At 38.6% G+C, this 19,736-nt stretch overlaps 1 protein-coding gene across 3 annotated transcripts in view; it reads right to left on the bottom strand.

Annotated features, from left to right (window-relative positions):
• Positions 1-19,736, bottom strand: part of ENOX2 (ecto-NOX disulfide-thiol exchanger 2) — a 266,818-nt gene that overhangs the window by 66,089 nt on the left and 180,993 nt on the right. For 2 of the 3 annotated variants that reach the window (XM_044236073.1, XM_044236075.1), the window contains exons 1-2: positions 11,003-11,051; positions 2,719-2,853 (exon numbers count right to left, since the gene is read on the bottom strand). In XM_044236073.1, coding sequence (XP_044092008.1) covers positions 2,719-2,853; positions 11,003-11,051 — 184 coding nt within the window. Of the gene's footprint in view, positions 1-2,718; positions 2,854-11,002; positions 11,052-19,736 lie in introns of those variants that run through there. The other variant, XM_044236076.1, reaches the window with a different exon arrangement.

The following is a 19,736-nucleotide window of genomic DNA, read 5'->3' as shown; positions in this document are numbered from 1 at the left end:
CTCTCTCTCTTTCTCAAATAAATAAATGAATAAATCTTTTAAAAAATCTGCATTTTTAAGACCTGGTTTCCAAAAAGTCAAATAACTTTCCCTAGAGCATAGCTAAAAGATCACTGAATCACAAAGTTGAAGGAGACCCTGAGAATCTATTTCTTCATAGTGCTTAAGAAAATAGGATATAGATAAAGGGGGCTAGAAGTAGAAATTAAAATCACTCTCGGCGTTTCAAATGTCTCGTTGGAAGTGGATGTGAGGAACACTCATTAGAGCTGACAGTGGCTGCACAGCACCCAAATGTTTCAATTTAAGTGTCAGCTTAGCAGCCATTTGAAGGAGGTATTTTAGTATTTCCTTTATCTTAAACAGAATATAGTACCACTAATAGTAATAATAAACCTTTATGGAGTGCTTATTATAGGCCAAACATTGAGCTAAGTATATTATTTAATCTTCACAACAATCCTATGAAGTAGATACTACAGTTATTCCCATTTTAGAGATGAAGGAACTGAGGTACAGACTGGTCAAGTAACTAGAGAGAGGGCATATAGCTAGCAAGCAGCACAGCAAGGATCGCAAACCCAAGCAGTCTGTCTTTGACTGCTTGTTATGTTGTTATGTTATGTTGCTATGTTGTTAAATACTAAGCAAGATACCTTCTCTGCAAGAACAGCACTCTGAGTTACTGTTAAGAAAACCTATCCAGTTTTTTAGGCCAATTATTGTCCCCAGCATAAGCTTTGGGCCTATAATGATGGTTTGGATGATTTTGTTACTCTCAATGCTAAGCTTTTCTCCCTCCACATTATAGACAGGTGGCTAAGTATCAAAGATTACTGTGTGAGCACAGGTTTATGTTTTGATGTGGTAATTTACAAATTATCTGCTATAACTCACATAGAGTCCCCTTGGCATCAGAGCAGATACGGCCTCAATATTTTTCCCAGGTCATAGATCCATACAGTTCAGATTTCCATAAACTCTATAGTATAAGAGATTGTGACTCAGGACAACTCCATATGGAGCTATAAAATAATATATAATGTTTTAGTTTTAAATTGTATTACAGTGAAATAATGAAGAACTAAATTTAAAGACCTATTATACCCTTTAGAAATATCTGTAAGAAATATATTAACAATGATTTTAAAGTATTACAATAGCCAACATGTTTGAGCACTAACTACGTGCCAGGCATCATTCTAAGCACAATTAATTGTCACAAAACCCCTAGGGGTTAAGTATTATTAGTCTGATTTTATGAATGAAGAAACTGAGTCTCCTAGAAGATATTTAACAACTCAAAATAAAGTAGTGAAAGAAACAGGCTTGGAAGTCAGGCAGATTGACTCCAGGTTCTGAGCACTTAACTATTATGTAATACTGGCTCTTGTCATAGCACCTGTTGATTCCAGACTGCCCCCAATAGTCATTCAAAATCCAAGGAGTTCAATGGTCCAATCATTCGGCCCTCAAAGGATCCCTGGTTGCTCATTTCAAACATGTTGGTCTAACGGAGCAGGATGCGATCTAGTCAACTATAGTCTAGAGCATGAAGTATAGTTCGATGGGAGAGTTCTTTGCCTCTGACATATATAAAATCCAAGTTCCTTTGCTCTCCAGCCATTTCTAGTTCACATATTTTTTTTCTTTATATTTGGCCACTTTAATGCTGGTTTCCCAGTTTCTATGTAATCACATTTCTTAATTTATTATTAAGATTATTAAGCATCATTGCCTTCCCTACCACATTCCCATTATAACTTACAAGGATTCAAAATATGAACTGGAGTTGTGAAATTATTTTGGGGGGAGTGGGGGTCATTAACTATATAAACAAATGGCACAACAAAGTGGCATCACTCTAGATCCATTTTTCAACTTTACTGTATTTGTCAATAACCTGGGGATCATGTTAAAATACAGCATCTGATTCAGTAGCTCTGAGCTGGGGTTGAAAATTCTGGGCTTCTTAACACCTCCTGGATTATGCAGATTATATTTTGAGTAGCAAGGTACTTGATCAGCCTGGTTCTGTCATTCATTTAAGAAGGATCACAATTAAATGAACCTGGGGAGATTAATGTTTAGGGTATTTTAAAAGAACCCAACCAAGGCTTCCTGAGATGGCAATTTCCTAATGTCTTCACAAATCCATTTTAATAGTTAATAGTTCTGACAGCACAGAAGACTTCTTTGTGTGTGTTTAAACCAAATGCTTCAGATGCCGTGGCATTTTTCTTCTGATTTTATCTTTAGTGGAGATGGCATTAGTACACCATGCCCATTCTCTTACTGGTTACTTTGTTTAAAAAAATTGAAACAGTTATTCAATATGAACAACTTTGGGATGGTCCCACCATCTCCTTTTCCCCACTTTATGAATCTGATTTTTGAGATGTCTAAGTCAAATCTCATTTCCACTCCGTGTTTGTCCCCTTCCTTGCCAAATCTTGTTGTCTTTTATTTCAATGAGCTATTTAAATATTTAATGACCATATCCTGCATCAGATATATTCCTACCTTGCCCATAGTGCGATAGGGAGTATACTAGTAACTTCTGGCCACCCAGCCCACAAAGCTCATATTACAAAAAATGCACGCTCTAGGCAGAATCTGGTAAATGCCAACTTCAAAAGAAGTTGTGTCATACTGTTATATTTATTACCACATGGCCAATAAAAAGAAACACTTGTGATGTGATTAAAAATAGCATACCAGGTAAAATTGGTTGTCCAGCGATTCCCAGTGGTGCCATTCCAAGATTATTCATTGCTGTGGCCCATGCAGTTGGATCGGACATAGGTAGTGTCATTGCAGTGGAATCCACATTCAGAGTTCTACTATTATCAGCTAAAGAGAAATGACAAGCAAAATAATTAGTTGTATTAAGATTTCAGTATGTAGTCTGCTTAACAAACTATCAAACTCTTTACAGAAATGGACTGATGGACAAATGGTAGATGGGGCCTTAATGCCAGCTCTTTACAAGGGTTAAAATAATATGGCTTGAATTGGCAGTAAGTCATAGAATTTGAAAGAAGTTTACCAGATGGCATTTTAGTGTGTTTCTTTCTCTCTGCTCCCTCTGTTCCTTCCTTCCCTTGTGTGTTTTTTTTAATGAAGACTTTTTTTAGAGCAGTTTTAGGTTCACAGCAATATTAAGGAGAAGTTACAGAGATTTCACATGTGCCCCTTGCCCCCACACATGCACAGTTCCCTCATTATCAACATTTTGCACCAGAGAAGCGCATTTTTGACAACTGATGAGTCTACACTGATGCATCATAATCACCTAAATGCTGCAGTTTACTTTAGGATGTTGTACATTCCACGGTTTTGAATAAATATATAATAACATGTATACATCATTATGGTATCATACAGAATATTTTCACTACCCTAAAAATTCTCTGTGCTTGCTTATTCACCCTTCCCTGCCCCCAACCCCTGGTCATACTGATCTTATTCTATCTCCATAATTTCACCTTTTCTATAATGTCATATAGTTTGAATCATACAACATGCAGTCTTTTCAGATTGGCTTTCCTCACTTAGTAGTATGCATTTAATGTTCCTCCGTGTCTTTTCATGGTCTGATAGCTCATTTCCTTTTAGTCCTGGATAATATTCCATCATATGGATGCACCAGAGTTTATCCATTCACCTACTGAAGGACACTGCAGTTGTTTCTAAGTTTTGACAATTACGAATAAAACTACTATAAACATACATGTGCACATTTTTGTGTGGGCATAAGTTTTCACCACCTTTGGGTAAACACCAAACAGCACAATCAGTGGACTGTACTGAGAGCATGTTTAGCTTTATAAGAAACTGTCAACCTATCTTCCAAAGTACCTGTACCATTTTGCATTCCCATCAGCAATAAATGAGAGTTTCTGTTGTTCCATAGCATCACCAGTATTTAGTGTTGTCAGTGTTCTGGATTCTGGCCACTCTAATAGTTGTCTAGTGGTATTTATTGTTTTACTTTGCATTTTCCTGATGGTACATAATGTGGAGCATCTCTCCATATGCTTATTTTCCATCTGCATATCTTTTTAAATGAGGTATCTATTAAAATTTTTTTGACACATTTTAAAATTGGGTTGTTTTCTTACTGTGTTTTAAGAGTTCTTTGTATATTTTAGACAACAGTCCTTTATCAGATGCATATTTTGCAAATATTTGTGGCTTGTATTCTCAGTCTCTTTACAGTGTCTTTTGCAAAAGAGAAGATTTTAATTTTAATGAACTCCAGCTTATCAATAATTTCTTTTATGGATCATGACTTTGGTGTTGTATTTAAAGCCATCACCATATCCAAGGTCCTTTAGGTTTTCTCTTATGTTATCTTCTAGGAGTTTTACAGCTTTGCATTGCACATTTAGGTCTATGATCCATTTTGAGTTAATTTTTGTGATGTGTATGAAATCTGGGTCTAGATTTTTTTTTTGGTATGTGAATTTCCAGTTCTTGCACATTGTTGAAGAGACCATCTTTGCTCCATTGTATTGCATTTACTCCTCTGCCAAAGATCAGTTGACTCTATTTGTGGAGTCTATTTCTGGGTTCTCTATTCTACTCCACTGATCTACTTGTCTATTATTTCACCAGTACCACACTGGCTTGATCACTGTAGCTTTATAGTAAATCTTGAAGTTGGGTAGCATCAGCCTTCCAACTTTGTTCTTCTTCAATATTGTGCTGGGTATTCTGGGCCTTTTGCCTCTCCATATAAACTTAAGCATCAGTTTGTTGATATACACAGAATAACTTGTTTGGATTTTGATGGGGACTGCATCAAATCAAGTTGAGAAGAACTGACATCTTGGCAGTACTGTGTCTTCCTATCAATGGACATGAAATATCTCTCCATTTATTTTGTTCTTTGAAATCTTTTTTGTTGTTTTTGTTTTAAAGATTTTATTTATTTGACAGAGAGAAAGAGACAGTGAGAGAGGGAACACAAGCAAGGGGAGTGTGAGAGGGAGAAGTAGACTTCCCATTGAGCAGGAAGCCCAATGCAGGGCTTGATCCCAGGACCCCGGGATCATGCCCTGAGCCAAAGGCAGAGGCTTCACTGAATGAGCCACCCAGGTACCCCAGTTCTTTGATTTCATTCATCAGAGTTTTATAGTTTTCTGGGTTTTTTTCCCCAACTGTATATACCATAGGAGCTTGGGATGCTTCTCATTCTTCTCATATTCTAGTTGAATTACAATTACTTCAGCAGCTTCCATCCAAATTACTCATGCATGCAAACGAAGAAAAATCATCCAAGGGCTTCCATAGTAGCAATAAGAAATGAAAAACTATATTTTTGATGTTATTTCATATCTTTGAGGGAGTAGCATTGAATAGAAATGGACACACAATCAACAGATCTCAAATTAGCCAACTAAATGTTTGGGGAATTAGGGGTACATCAGAGAGTATAGATAGAAGCAGATAGAATACACAGTCCCTGCCTTCAAAGGCTCTCCAATCTAACTTGAGGGACCAGTGATGGTGGTAATGATTATTACTATTATCACCACTCTCACCACCTTCATCCATTACTACCAATAATTATTGAACACTCACTACGTGCTAGGTAAAGCACTTGGCATGCATTATTCTCATTTAACTTTTAAAACAACTTTACAGGAGGAACTATTTATATCTCAATTTAATAGATGAGAGGATTTTATTTTATTTATTTTTAAAGATTTGTTTATATTAGAGAGAGTGTGTGCACGTGAGAGAGTGGGGGAGGGGTAGAGAGGGAGAGTATCTTTAAGCAGACTCCCCACTGAGCAGGATCGTGATTGGGGCTGGATCCCAGGACCCATGAGATCAAAACCTGAACCAAGACCAAGAGTCAGATGCTTAACTCACTGAGCCACCTAGGTACCCCTAATAGATGAGGCTTCTGAAGATCACCTATGTTGTCCGAGGTCACCCAGGTTATATACTTTTAGCCACTTCACTTTATTATCTCCAGTGAACAATTAAGAAACAATCAAAGAATTGAATGGAATTGACCAGAAATGTTACTGAAGTTTATGGAATGAAAAGTTACTGTGGCTTGAGTAGGTGGGAAAGACTTCCTGGAGAAGATAGGATTTGAACAAATGGGCCAGATTTCTATAGAGCATGTCTTGAGTGATGGGTAGTTATTAGATACAGAAGCAAGAGGGGAGTGATGACATAAGCAGACATTGAAGTGGGTTATATGTGCGTGTGCATGTATATACTTCATAGTTGGGAGATATATAATCATAAGTCATTGGAGCACAGAAAGACTTATTTTGGGAAATTTCCCTCTGATTAATTATTGCCTTAGAAAAATCTTTCCATGGCTCTTCTCCTACCTCTCACGTACACTCCTGCCAATTATACTCCTGAAGGCAACCCTTCTAATAGTAGCTTGCTATTTGCTAACATCTATCACATCCTTCTAACCTGGGAACATCAGGGATGATTCTTGGCCTTTTTTTTTTTTAAAGAAAAGTGCTATTTTTGGGCACTAAATGGTCAGAACAAGTAAATGCAAATTTCCAGAAACATTATTTCTGAAATATTAGTTTTTATCATTCTTCTATGTTGTCTATGTATCTTCTCCATAAACCACTCCCTCCGCCCCCACACAGAGTGACTAATGGCCTTAAGCATTTGTTACTATAGTCAGAAGTCACATTTCAGAACTGGTAATTTCTCTATGGGTAGAAACTCTAGCCCTCACACCCAGTTTTCAGTGCTCTCCTATGAAGGCATATTATGGCTAGAAATAGTCTCCCTGTAAATGTTATTAAGGAAACAAACATGGGGCATCAAATAACCTTTGGGTCAAGAGTTTACATATTGACTATTTGGTTCATCTGAACATCCAATCTCCAGTCCAGGTGAGACACGTTTTAGGGAATATTATAGCTGGAAGGGGCCTTTTTAGATTACTGAATGTGCACCCTGATTTTCTCTAATAGCTGCAGAATGACTTCAAGAGGAAACATCTAGGTTTAGAAGGACTGGGCCCCCATACCAAAAATAATTTCTTGCAAGAGTCTGGCTCCTCGTTGGCTCTGTAGTTCTGGGAAACATAAGAGAATCAGGAATTATTCTTTTTTAAATTAACATATAATGTATTATTTGCTTCAGGGGTACAGGTCTGTGAATCTTCAGTCTTACACAGTTCACAGCATTCACCATAGCACATGCCCTCCCCAATGTTCATAACCCAAGAATTATTCTTAATAAAGAATTCTGAGATCAAAAAATGAGAATTTACAATGTACCAACCTAGCCAAACTCTGGACTAATTTCTGGGGAGGGGAGAGAATTATCTAAATTATCAGTTTTTTTTTTTAAAAAGGATAGCACAGTATTACTATTTTAAAAATACATATTAATTCAGTGCCTATTAAAATGTTAGCAAGTAGAGTTCCTGATAGGCTTGTTTACATGAACCAGATGGTTTAGATAAGGACCATGTGTAATTAACAGCATTATTTTGCTACAATAAATTCAGTTCTTAAATTCTTAAGGAGCTCTGCTTTTTCATTTCCCTTCATTCCCCCAACACCCATCTCTACCTGTCAAATCCTACTCATTTTTCACGGGTCATCTAATGTTACCTTGTCTGTGAAACCACCTCCCTGGAATCAATTACTCCCTCCTAGTGTATTATCATTAACATTTTATCTAGAATTTGATTTTTATGTGTTTGCTTATTCTCTCATTCTTTTCCCCTAAACCAAACTTTTATTGAGTCTTACTATATGTCAGGTCATATGTTAGTGACTAGAAATATGGAGATGAACAAAATTCATTTACTGCTCTGGAAAAACTCATAATACAATGAGAGCATGACATATAAACAACTAAATATAAATTATTTTAATAAGTGCTGCAGTAAAACTATGAGGAAAGTGCTATGAGAATAGAGAAGGAATAATTAAATCTGCTGGAATGGCTTTTGGTTGTATGTGTTTGGGGCACAGAGAGAAAGAGGAATACTAGGGAAGGTTTCACTGCGTAAGAATAATTTGAAATGAGTCTTTAAGGAGGGATAGAATTTTCCTCCAGGTAGTAAATGGAGGATTAGGGTTTAAGGGCATTCTAGGAAGCAAGAATAACTGAACATTATCATCGACTGCCTTGAATTATAGTCTCTCTTGAATTACATGTTTCTCTTCTGCTAGCTAGCCTGTGTGCTCCTTTACATAAGGGACTTGGTTTTAGGTGTCTTTGTTTCTTTTCAGTGTCTGGTATAAAGTAGGAATTCAAGAAAAATTTGGATGAATGAATAAAGAAAGTCAACTTACATTGATTTTGAGCAAAAAGCAATCCATGCAGTGGCAACTGATTATTTATATACCTTTTCAGAATGATAAAATTGTCTTAAAAGGGATAGCATATTTGCTAAACTAATTCTCTTTCCAGGACAACTGAATTGACATGTAGAAATTTACTGAGGGTTACAACTAGAGATAGATGAACCCAACTAATAATTTAGTTTGATAGCATTAGCTATAATCTTTCTCCCATATAGGCACAGTCGTACATATCAGCAAGCTTGTAAATTTTTACTTTCAAAGAGAAATCCCAGATGATCTTCTGTCTGGCAGCAATCTGGATTTAAGGTCTGCAGTAACAAAATATGCTGTGCTGAACATCTGTTTAGAATCATCACTTAATGGTGGAAAAGTTAAGTCCAGACCTGATTCACTTTCTAGACTAAAAATGGACATCTAGCAATTTCCTTAAGTGTGTTATAAAAGTCGTCCCATGTCACTAAAGGAAGAGATTGCTCATTTTCCCATAAGTCCTACATTCACTGGCAGTGGCCAAGAATATTGAGAAGTCAAGTATCAAGTGCTGTCAAATAGTCTTCAAAATTCCTTACCCATCTGAAGAACATCTCCTGTTATGCTGGTTTTCCGTTCTGCCTTGTGTGGTGACTCCTCAAGAGATCACAAGTTGTAGAGTAATTGTGAATGAATGCCTTCTAGGGTAAGTTGATTGAATTTATGGCACTTTGGAGCAAAAGTTCATTAGTGCCAGAAGAATAAAATACTTGGAAGTAATTAGCCATTTTAACGTGGTATTGCTCCATAACTATCAAGTCATTGCCATCTGTTTATTTTTATATTATACTTCAGTTGATTGAACTAGTCAATTATTGTCAGTTATTTGATCTTGAAGAAAACACACACACACAGACACACACAGACACATTCTGTGGTACACCCATTCTATAGTAGAATTAATTATTTCATATGTTTCCTTTATTTCCTTTGAAACAAGTTCAGTATGTTGGTGTTATCTCATCAACCATACTCTTTTTATTAAGACAACGCTGTCCTTCTCTGGCAATTTACTCTCCTGTAATTCTCTTTCTTATGCCCAGGCTTATATCCATTGGCTTTTATGCTAGCCGTAATTTTATTACACAGTATTGTGCAAAGCGGAGGAGAGAGTTTTGTCAACCAGCATTTATGGAAGGTTTGTTAAGAGTAGGAAGCAATCTTGCCTAGTGATCAAGAATATGCATTTGAGAGTCAGATGATTTGGGACCAGAATCTAGCTCTACTAAGTAACCATAATATGCTCATTCTGTTTCTCCCTTTTCTTTTCTTCTTGCCGGTCTGCCTTCCAGGCTTCCTTTTATATTTGCTGTATGTTCACTGAACATTTTCTATGTGTCAGGGTCCATCCTAGACGTTGCAGACAATATGGTGAGTCAAACAGGCCTCAGCCTTGTTCTTATGAAGCTCTCTAGTGCAAGAGGTAGATATTAAAATACAGACAAACATAAAATAATTACATACTATGGTATGTCTTCTGAATAAAGAACTGGGTTTGATGATTAAAAAAATGGCAAGCTACAAATTTAGGAAGGTGATAGTATCGACCTCATAGGCTTGTTGAAGATTAAATTAGATAATGTGGGTAAAGAACTCAGCATGGCTTCTGACTCATAGTAAGTACTTGGTAGGTAGTAACAGTAACATGGTAATAATTAAGATGATCATAATGAAGTAGTCCTAGCCCTTGAAGGATTCAAAGTCTACTGAGAGACAAAGCATATACAGGAATTATAACAATACATTATACAGATGATGAAACAGAGGCACAGGCAGTTTAAGTGATCAGCTTAATACTGCACAGCTAATAAGTGGTAAAACAGGGAAATGAACCCAGGCAGCTCTGGTATTAATGCCCACAGTTTTATCCATCTCACTGAACTCCCTCTCAAAGAGCCCTTTATCTTCTATGCTCCCTTAGCTCATTGAACACATTACTATGATAGCCCTTTTCACATTGTATTCTTGATCACCTCTCTGTGTCTGCCTCTCCTCCTAGACTCTGGATTCCCTTATTCCTCTTTGTTATTTCTAGTGCCTAGACACTGTTTCTGACACAGAGCAGATGTTTAATAAATGATTTTAAACAAATGCATGAGGAAATATATGACATAGGTAGGAGGGTCCTGCAAAGACATTCTTCTTCCCAGAAGAAGGTAGGTGTATAGCAGGTGCCAAGCTATTCAGATACTACTCTGTTGTTTTATTAAGATAAAATCTCTTTTGGTGGGTTTCTTCTGAGGACTAAATATTGAAAATTTTAAATGGAGAGTGAGGGGAAGATAAATGGTGATTATTTGAGGTGTTATAATCTTAACATGCTGATTATATATAAGAAAACAACAATTACATAAATACAAACTTTAAGGAAGATTTATCTGTAGATGGGAAGATGTTTTTCATCATAAATGAATTCCTCCTGGGTAAAAAGGAACTGACTGAATTTCTTTGAAAATTTAAGGGTAATTAAACTTACTAAAATAAATGTGAATGTAGCAGCCATATTTGTTAGCTCCTTGAGGGCAGGGGATATAAATCTCATTTACTTTTATCATATTCAACAATGATTAGCTCAAAGTAGGTGTCAATTAGTGTTCTTTTAAATAAGTGAACTCTGGAAGAACCCAGCAACTGTATAAAGTGGGGCTTACCTGCAAAGCCTATTTCATAGACCCACAGCCAAATAAAATCTCTTTGCATTGTGTAGTACTGCACCGTGGGCTTAGCCCTCTAGTCATTTCTGCAGAAGGAAGATAGTGGTCCAAAGCTGGGTGAAACAGACCTCTGGAACATACCAGTACTTAGATAAATGGTGAATAATAGTGTTAATGATAGTAATTATAACAAGACTAAAGATACTTAATACTTATTTAATACTTATTATGTGCCAGGCACTGTTCTAGGCACTTTATGTACATTCACTTAAAACTCACAGCAACCCTATGAAGTAAGACCTCTCATCATCCCCATTTTCTGTTGAAGTAACAGGAACAGAGAGGTTAGGCAACCTGTCAATGGTCATACAGTTAGCTTGCAGTGAAGCTAGGATTCAAACTTAGGCAGTCTGATTCCACAATTCATGCTCTTAACCACTATACGATATTACACGACAGAAAGCATAAAGTTATAAAATACTTGAGCTGGGAGGGCTATCGAGTTCATCATTACACAGGTGGGTGTTTCCCTAGGTCCTCTATAGCAGGAATTCTTAACTGGGGCTAAGCTGCCCACTCCTGCATCAGGGAACATTTGACAATATTTGGAGATACCTTTGATCATCATGATTGGCGGTAGGAGGTGCTACTGGAATCTGGTGGGTAGAGGCCAGGGATACTGCTAAATATTCTACAATGTACAGGATACCTCCAATCCCTGCCACAGGAAAAAAAATTATCTGACCCAAAGTGTCAATAGTGCTAAGGCTGAGAAACCTTGCTCCACTGCAGCAATTTCCATGTGTTCTTACTGGAGAGTGCTTTATACCCTTGGCTTCTTCTTCTTCTTCTTTTTTTTTTTTTAAAGATTTTATTTATTTATTTATTTATTTACTTACTTACTTTCTTACTTGTCTCAGAGAAAGAGACAGAATGAGACAGAGCATACAAGCACAAGGAGGAGGGCAGGCAGAGGGAGAAGCAGGCTCCCTGCTGAGCAGAGAGTCCAACGTGGGACTCAATCCCAGGATGCTGGGATCATGACTTGAGCTGAAGGCAGTCACTTAACTGACTGAGCCACCCTGGTATCCCATACCCTTGGCTTCCTCACAATCCCTTCCCATTTACCACATGTGCAGCCAATCCCACTTCCCAGCTACTCCCTTATGCCACTGTACCAAAACAAATAGGACCACTTCCTCCATCAAGAATCCACTAACATTTTTAGCATGGCTAATTTTATGCTTCACACCAAAGAAATGATCCTCACAGTGGAGAGTCTAGGTGCCTTGGAAGTCTTGCAAATAACACTAGGAATACAGTGACAAAGGAAAGAGAGAGGAAGTTTAGAAAATACTTGCATGGAACACAGAAGAAAACACCATCTCTAGCACAACATACAGGACCTTACATACAGTAGGCACTCAAGAAGTACATGTTGTAAAAGATTATGGCAAAAGGGCAGTGTTGGGTGTCCTAGAACAGAGTAACATTGTGCTTTCTGTTCTCTGGCTAAGGGAAAGTAAACAGCAGGATAAATCATGTTTTGGTTCTGCATTAAGCCTAGGGCTCAAGGTTTTATCTTGTTTGGTATTTATTGCTCACGAAACAATATATTGTGCATTGCAGGGGCTATTTTGAATCCCTCTTCATTTTCTTTGAAAATTAACAATCCATCATTATTTGTGAACAATGCACTGAAGCCCCAGGCACATCCCACTCTCTCTGATTCCAGACGTCACCAGCAATGACACCACAGCTTGCTTCATGGCTATGCAGGGTGAGAGAACTGACAGGAGCTTTTGTAAGACACGACTCCTAGATGGCTTGAGAAAGATGATACTATTAGACAAGCAAGGGCTTTATTTCCCTATGAGTGTTTCCATGAATGGATCAAAGAGACCCTCAAGGGGATCAGGATGTCACAACATATTCTTTCTTGGGGAAGAGGAAGGAAGGGTAGGGAGGGAAGGGGAAAGGTTCTGTGCTAGCCTATATTGTAGGTAATCATTTTCACAAGGGCTGTGAGAGTGGCAGGGTAGAGGTTGGGGGATAATAACTTGATTGTCAAGGTATACAGACGAGAACCTCAGTGTAGAGAGTGGTTTCTCAAACTAACCCTCATCCTGGAAGCTTCATTGGTTTAGTCGATAAGCTGGAGGGTCCTGGACGCAGCCACCTCCATACTAGAGCAGTTACAAGGATATTCAAGGTAGTTTTTTTGATGGGGGAGGGGCAGAGGCAGAGGGAGAGGGAGAGGGAGAGGGAGAGAGAGGATCTTAAGCAGGCTCTACGCCCAGCACGGAGCCTGAAGTGGGGCTTGATCTCACAACTCCAAGATCAGGCCCTGAGCTAAAATCAAGAGTCAGACACTTAGCTGCCTAAGCCACCCAGGTGTCCCATGGATATTCAAGGTTTTTAACTAGACATACAAGAAGCTAGAGTGCCAAGCCAGCCCTCCACATGGCAGCTGCAGTGGGGGTGGGGTCTAGCAAGGAAGAAGAAGGACACAGGTCTTGGCATACACCTCTCCAAGGAACTCACAGCATATATCCTGCATTTGTAAAGGCAACAAGGTATAGTGGAAGAAATATAGATTTTGAGCCAGACAGACGCCACATCAAATATTGGCTCTACTATTTAATAGCTGTGTGACTTTAGGCAAGTTCCGCACACTTTTTAGCCTTTTTACTCACCTGTATTATTCACCTAACAATAATGATATTAATTCCTAGTATTGATTAAATGCTTATTATGTGCCAAACACCATTTTAAGGCCTTATATGTATTACGTAATCTAATTCTCACAAGCCTATGAGGTTGGTAATATTCATCATACCCATTTTACAGATAAGGAAAATGAAAGACAAAGAAGCTAGAAGTTGCCTAAGGTCACAGATGGAGTTAATGCTGGAACTGAAATGTAAATTCAGGCAGTTACAGTTTCAGAGTCCATACTTTTAACCCCTGAGCTATATACAACTATACTATAAAGAATGCTGAGCAAATAATCAATCATGATCTTAACCCCACTTAATCTTTATCTTTCCACTGTTTTAGCTCCCGTTAAGAAAAAAACCATTTGGTTGCCCTGTGGGGGTCTCTTCTCCCCCTTCTCTGAGCTGAAGCTGGGGGCCTCCTTTGCTATTTCAAGATGGGCTGGCACAGACTGAAGAATCTCAGAATAGTCCTTGTCACTTCAAGGTTATAAGCTGTATGTGAGCCAAGAGAATAGGTTGAGGTTGGAGGCAGGGGTCCGGGAAGTCCAATATGCTCCACCATTAGGATCTTGGAAGCTTTCTCAGTCAGGAAAAGCAAGGGCTAGCTGCACTGGAGACTCTGTTGGGCTTTTCTGGACTAAGGTCTGTCATTCCCATCCCTGGCCTCCTGGGCTTCTGAGACCCCAGTGAACTCATACTACCCTGGTCTAGGTTGAATAGTCGACTATGGTGGTTTAGTTTTGAGATTGCATCACTGCATTCATTCCATATTTCCTTACCTAATATTTAGACAAAAACACCAAAAGCATAAATGGGCCACAAAAACAATACCTTACCCCCCAACTATTTTAATGTCTGTGCTAACTGCCTGTTGAACAACAGATTCTAAGTTAATGGTATGGTTGGTGGGGAGGGGGAGGACAGAGAAAGAAAAAAAAGAGAAGCATAAATTCTGTAAGTTCCCAAAGCTCTGTGGTCTATGATTTCCTGACGTAAGTTTTGTAAGAGGTAATTTGACATCCCTGCTGCTATGCTGTTGGAAGTCTGGCAAGATCTCTTGGAGGAAAAAAAAAAGTAGTCCTGGGGTTAATCCATAAGCCATCTTACTTTAGCCCTTGTTCCTGAAAATCTTTCCAACATGTTTGAGTCTACTTGCTTGCCATAGGAGACAGAGTGCAACAAAGAGAAATATAACTAGATCTGGAATTTAGAGGCTGGGTTTCAACTCTGGCTTGACTCTTTTCTTGCTGTGTAGCAATCACTCACACCTGTGTTTGTCAAAGTGCGGTCCAATCATGTGCATCACAATCGCCTGGGGTGCTTGCTAACCAGCCATGTTCCAGGGTCCACAGCTGAGGTTTCCATCGGGGTGGTGCTGAGGAATCTGCCTGTTGAGCAAGTACCCAAGATAACTCTTAGGCCTCCTACAAATTAAAGAAACACAGAACTTTGGTCTCCTCGTGTATAAATAAGAATGATGCCGCTCCTTTTACAAGACTGTGGTGAAAACACAAGTGGTCAATCTGTGCTAGCTCTAGCTGAATCACTGAGTAAGATTAAGGCAGGGCTTCAGGATCCATTCTGAATATTAATTTAACAAACATGTTAAATCCATGCACTATTTGGTAGTACAAGAGTGAAAAATCCATGTTTCCCTGCCCTTAAAGGGGCTCACAGACTAGTGGGAAAGATAGACAAATTACTGCATAGCTTGATACTGGCTAAACAGAGATACGAAGGGGAGGCAGTTACTCTGCTGGGAGGAAAGGAGAGGTGGTGGTAGAGAGGAAGGCAGAACACAGAGGAAGTGATGTTAATCTGGAGAAGCGATGGAAGTAAGTTTCGAAGGATAAACCAATTATGATGGTACTGTGGGTATCTTAAAAGGTGTAGGAGATAAGGCTGTATTTGTGCCAGGTCTAAAAGCTAGAATAGAAATTGTCTTTGGGGGAATGGGCGTGAGCAGAGAATATTTTCTGTATCAGTTTACTTATTACTCCTCTCTCCTAAAAGTATAATATTAAAAACTAGAGTAATTTTGTATTCTCCAGTTGGTTGGACTTTAAGAGGATGGGTATTAGACTGTTGCTGAATTGCTTTGTGAGTCACTAACTACAAGGCTATGGTCTAAGTCAGAGGGGTGGGACACTGGCCATGACTACTATAAACAAATCAAGTGTTAAATTCTACTGAAGATAGGAACTTTGGCTTGAGAACTGGCTGCCTCAGCAGAGTCATCTTCAGATATTAAGGGCGATGCTATATATACGCATACAGCCACAGGAAGCAGTGACTAATGGCTCTGCCTTGTGCCAGCAATTCTGGCCCTTTCTAGCTTCTTTACCTCGACAAGCAGCCTAAGTCGAGTTTTCAGACTTCACCTTAATTGAACAAATAATCAGAAAATAATAGCTTGTACCATACAGAACTTCACATTGCCAACCCCCCAACATCATGTTTTAAAGTAAATGATTTCTTTTTCAAAACTGCAACACACTTTCACCAACCCCCATCATGCCTTTGGCCAGACCAAGCATGATAAACTCTCAACCTTTAATGCTGTGTGACCCTGAATTAAAAAAAAATGAGGTTATAACTAGTTAAGATCATGGTTTTTATATTAGATATAATCCTGGCCTATCACTTATTAGTTGTGTGATTCTTGGGAAGTAACTTAATGTCTCTTGTCTTCATTTTCCACATCTGAAACATGAGGACAACAATAATATCTCTCTCGTGGGGCTGTGGTAAGGCTTAAAGGAGAAAATACGTGAAAAAAAAGTCCATCACAGCAGCTAGCTCAGTAAGTGGTAGTAAAATACTAGTAATTATTATTAATATATTAACAATAGTGGGCATTAACTCTGATATCTTATAGAAAACAGGGGTCATTTGGGGCGGGGAAAGAAGGGGGTATTATAATTCCTTAAGTTATGAAAAAGACAGGAAAATACCATTAGAGGAACTAGCCATTAGTAATACTGGGGTATGTATTTAAACAGAAAAGAACAATATGGCTTCTCTCTAACCAGTTCTTTACCAAGAGAGCTGCCAGAAAGAACAGTGGGAATAATTTATATGCTTCTCATCTGCTACATTTTTTTTAAAGTGGTACTGCTAATAAAACCTCAAAATATTTTCCAGTGTTAACCATCTTCCTCCACTATATATACCCCAAACCCATCAGACCTGCTGCCAAAACCTATTTGCTTTTTTCCCAAAAGCATGGATGGCATTTACATCCATGCTCTCACTTGTGATCACCCCATCTGTGGTGCAGGAAAGCCAGAATTACTTAGCATCACTTCTTCATTTCCATGACAAGGATGGAGGCAATAGGGTAGGCGGGAAAAGTTGCTTTTCATGGCCATCTTTTCAATAAGACAAAGAGAGGTTATGGCCACAGCTGTGACCTCTGACAGCTGGGCAGAGGACACCCACTGTATCAGCCTACTCCAGGAACAATCTATATGCAAGTGATTTGGTCGGCACTTTGTGATTCTGGGATGATATTAATAATAGTACCTTTCCCGGAATCTATCTTACATACGATATATTTTCCCCATTTAATGCAATAGTTCTCTTGAATATTTTAATACAGCAATAGTAGTCCAAATAGCAAACAAGCATGAGTTATTGACTTTCCTTCCTTTTATCCATTTCTGCTGTGACTTAAATTTTCTTCCTGAGTTAATCTCCAGGCCACAAGTGACATCACCTTTAATCCATTCATGTTTTTTTTTTAATTGGCATTAACATGGAGGGGGCATAAGCTGCTAAAAAGTAAAAGATGTCTAACGTTGGTGATGATCTCCAGAGCAAACCTTACAGGGATTGGTAGAGCAAATTTGATTTGAAAATGATTACAGAGGGTGAATTCCCTGTAAATAACGAATTGGAAAGAAAATCAGGCTGGGAGTATTTGCTTATCCACTTATTTCCACATGGAAGAAAAGCCATAATTCGTGTCAGCCTGTGCTTATAGAATTCCTAGATTGGTCAGAGAGAAATCAACCAGTGACGAAAATAAATACACAAGCCCACTGGTTCACTGCATTTGCTGTCAGGTTCAACACCAAGGAAAGCCAAAAGATAATAACTCTCTGGGTAACAACCTGTAAATCCGTGGTTATAGTTCAAGCACTTAATTTCAAATTTCCAAATGACCGTGCCACTGTTCTTTCTTCTCCTAGAACCTGGAAGTTCACGGTGAGAAAGAAGAGGGGAGGGACAAGACAGCTGAAATGCTCAAAGACCCTGGGATAATTATGGGAAAGCACGCCCTCCCCAGACATCACAACTTCCTGAGAAACCAAGTGGTATGTCCCTGGGACACTTTGTCAGAGCAAAGTGGCTACTTTTTAATTTTTTTTTAACTAAAGTGAAACTAGCTTTCAAGAGTGGCTACCTATTTTAAAAATGTAAAGCTAATTTCTATATGTCAAATCCTATCTGTTCACTGATTCACACTGTCTTTCTCTATAAACTGAATAGGTACAAAGGGGGAATTATAAGAGATAAGTGTAAAGTATTAAAAAAAGGGTGCAATGAAAATTGTGTACCCAACATGCAGTTTAAGAAAAAGAATATAATTATTACCTGTAAAGGCCTCACATGCCCCTCCCTAATTCCTTCCATCCCCCCTCAGAGGTAACCACTATTCTGAATTTTGTGTTAATCATTACTTGTGTATCTTTACAGTACTACTAGATAGGGCAATGCTATCTCTTCAGAAATATTTTGTCTGAGTTTCTGAAGGATTCTTTAGTTGCCAAGAGCTTTGCTTTGTGCTATTCTCTCTCACATTTCTCTCCTTTCACTTGCTTCTCTGCCCACCCCATGCAGCTTTTCCAGTAGTAGTCTGTGATCCATGAACGAACATGTGTGTTAAAGAGATCATTTAATGGGGCGCCTGGGTGGCTCAGTGGATTAAAGCCTCTGCCTTCGGCTCAGGTCATGATCCCACGGTCCTGGGATCGAGCCTCCCATCAGGCTTTCTGCTCCTCAGGGAGCCTGCTTCCTCCTCTCTCTCTGCCTGCCTCTCTGCCTGCTTGTGATCTCTGTCTGTCAAATAAATGAATAAAATCTTTAAAAAAAAGATATCATTTAATGGTGTATGGCTACACCACTTGGAAAGACAGTAATTCTTTCATAATATGGTTACTTTCTTTTTCTTCTTTTTCCTTGTTTTTTTTTTTTTTCCAAGCAAATCACTGCATGGGCCTTAATTTGTTTACCCAGAGGTTTGGAGACATGGAGATGGCAGTGGGCTAAAAGAGGGTGACAGGGCTATGTGTATTGCCTAGCAGGGGTATCTCAGGATTTTGGAATCAGAAGACTATGCTACTTACTGGCTGTATGACCTTGGGCAAGTTACTTACCATCTCTGAGATTTGGCTCCCTCATCACAAAAATGCAGACAACTATAATACTGATATTAGAGGGTTGGTGAGATGGTTAGACAAGATATAGCAATTGTAAAAGTGTTTGAAAGCTATGAGATACTCTATAAATGTTAGTTGTTAATGCTGTTGATGATGCTCTAGTATCAGTTCTGTTAACGTCAAAGTAGAAGACTAGATAGTTATGAATTTTCTACGTCTGGAGATAATTCCCAGATTTACCCTTGCCAGCTGTCTGGCAAAGCTGGCACAGAGCAGACAAAATTAAATTTTCTTTCCTAACTCTGTATTAGTGTCTACATGGAAACTTTCCACCTACAAACATCCTCCTCAAATCCCACTGTACCTGTCCAATCTGCGTGTGTGGGAGTTTGTTTGCTCTGGCCTACGTCAGTGCTGGAGCCTAGGGCAGAAAGGAGTCACACATTACAGGCATCTAACATTTTCTCTTCTTAGTCATTTCTCATAGGACAGTTCTAGCTGGTAACTTGAACAGAAATGTATGCAGGATGTGCTCATCATCTGATCAGTTTGTGCCTAAGGAACCACCTGAAGATCCTGACTTTTGCCTGTGTGATATTAACATAACCATTTGCATGTTATTTCCAT

This window comes from Neovison vison, chromosome X, assembly GCF_020171115.1.
Source record: "Neovison vison isolate M4711 chromosome X, ASM_NN_V1, whole genome shotgun sequence".
NCBI classification, from domain to species: Eukaryota; Metazoa; Chordata; class Mammalia; order Carnivora; family Mustelidae; genus Neogale; species Neogale vison.
This window is presented reverse-complemented; position numbering and strand designations above follow the sequence as displayed.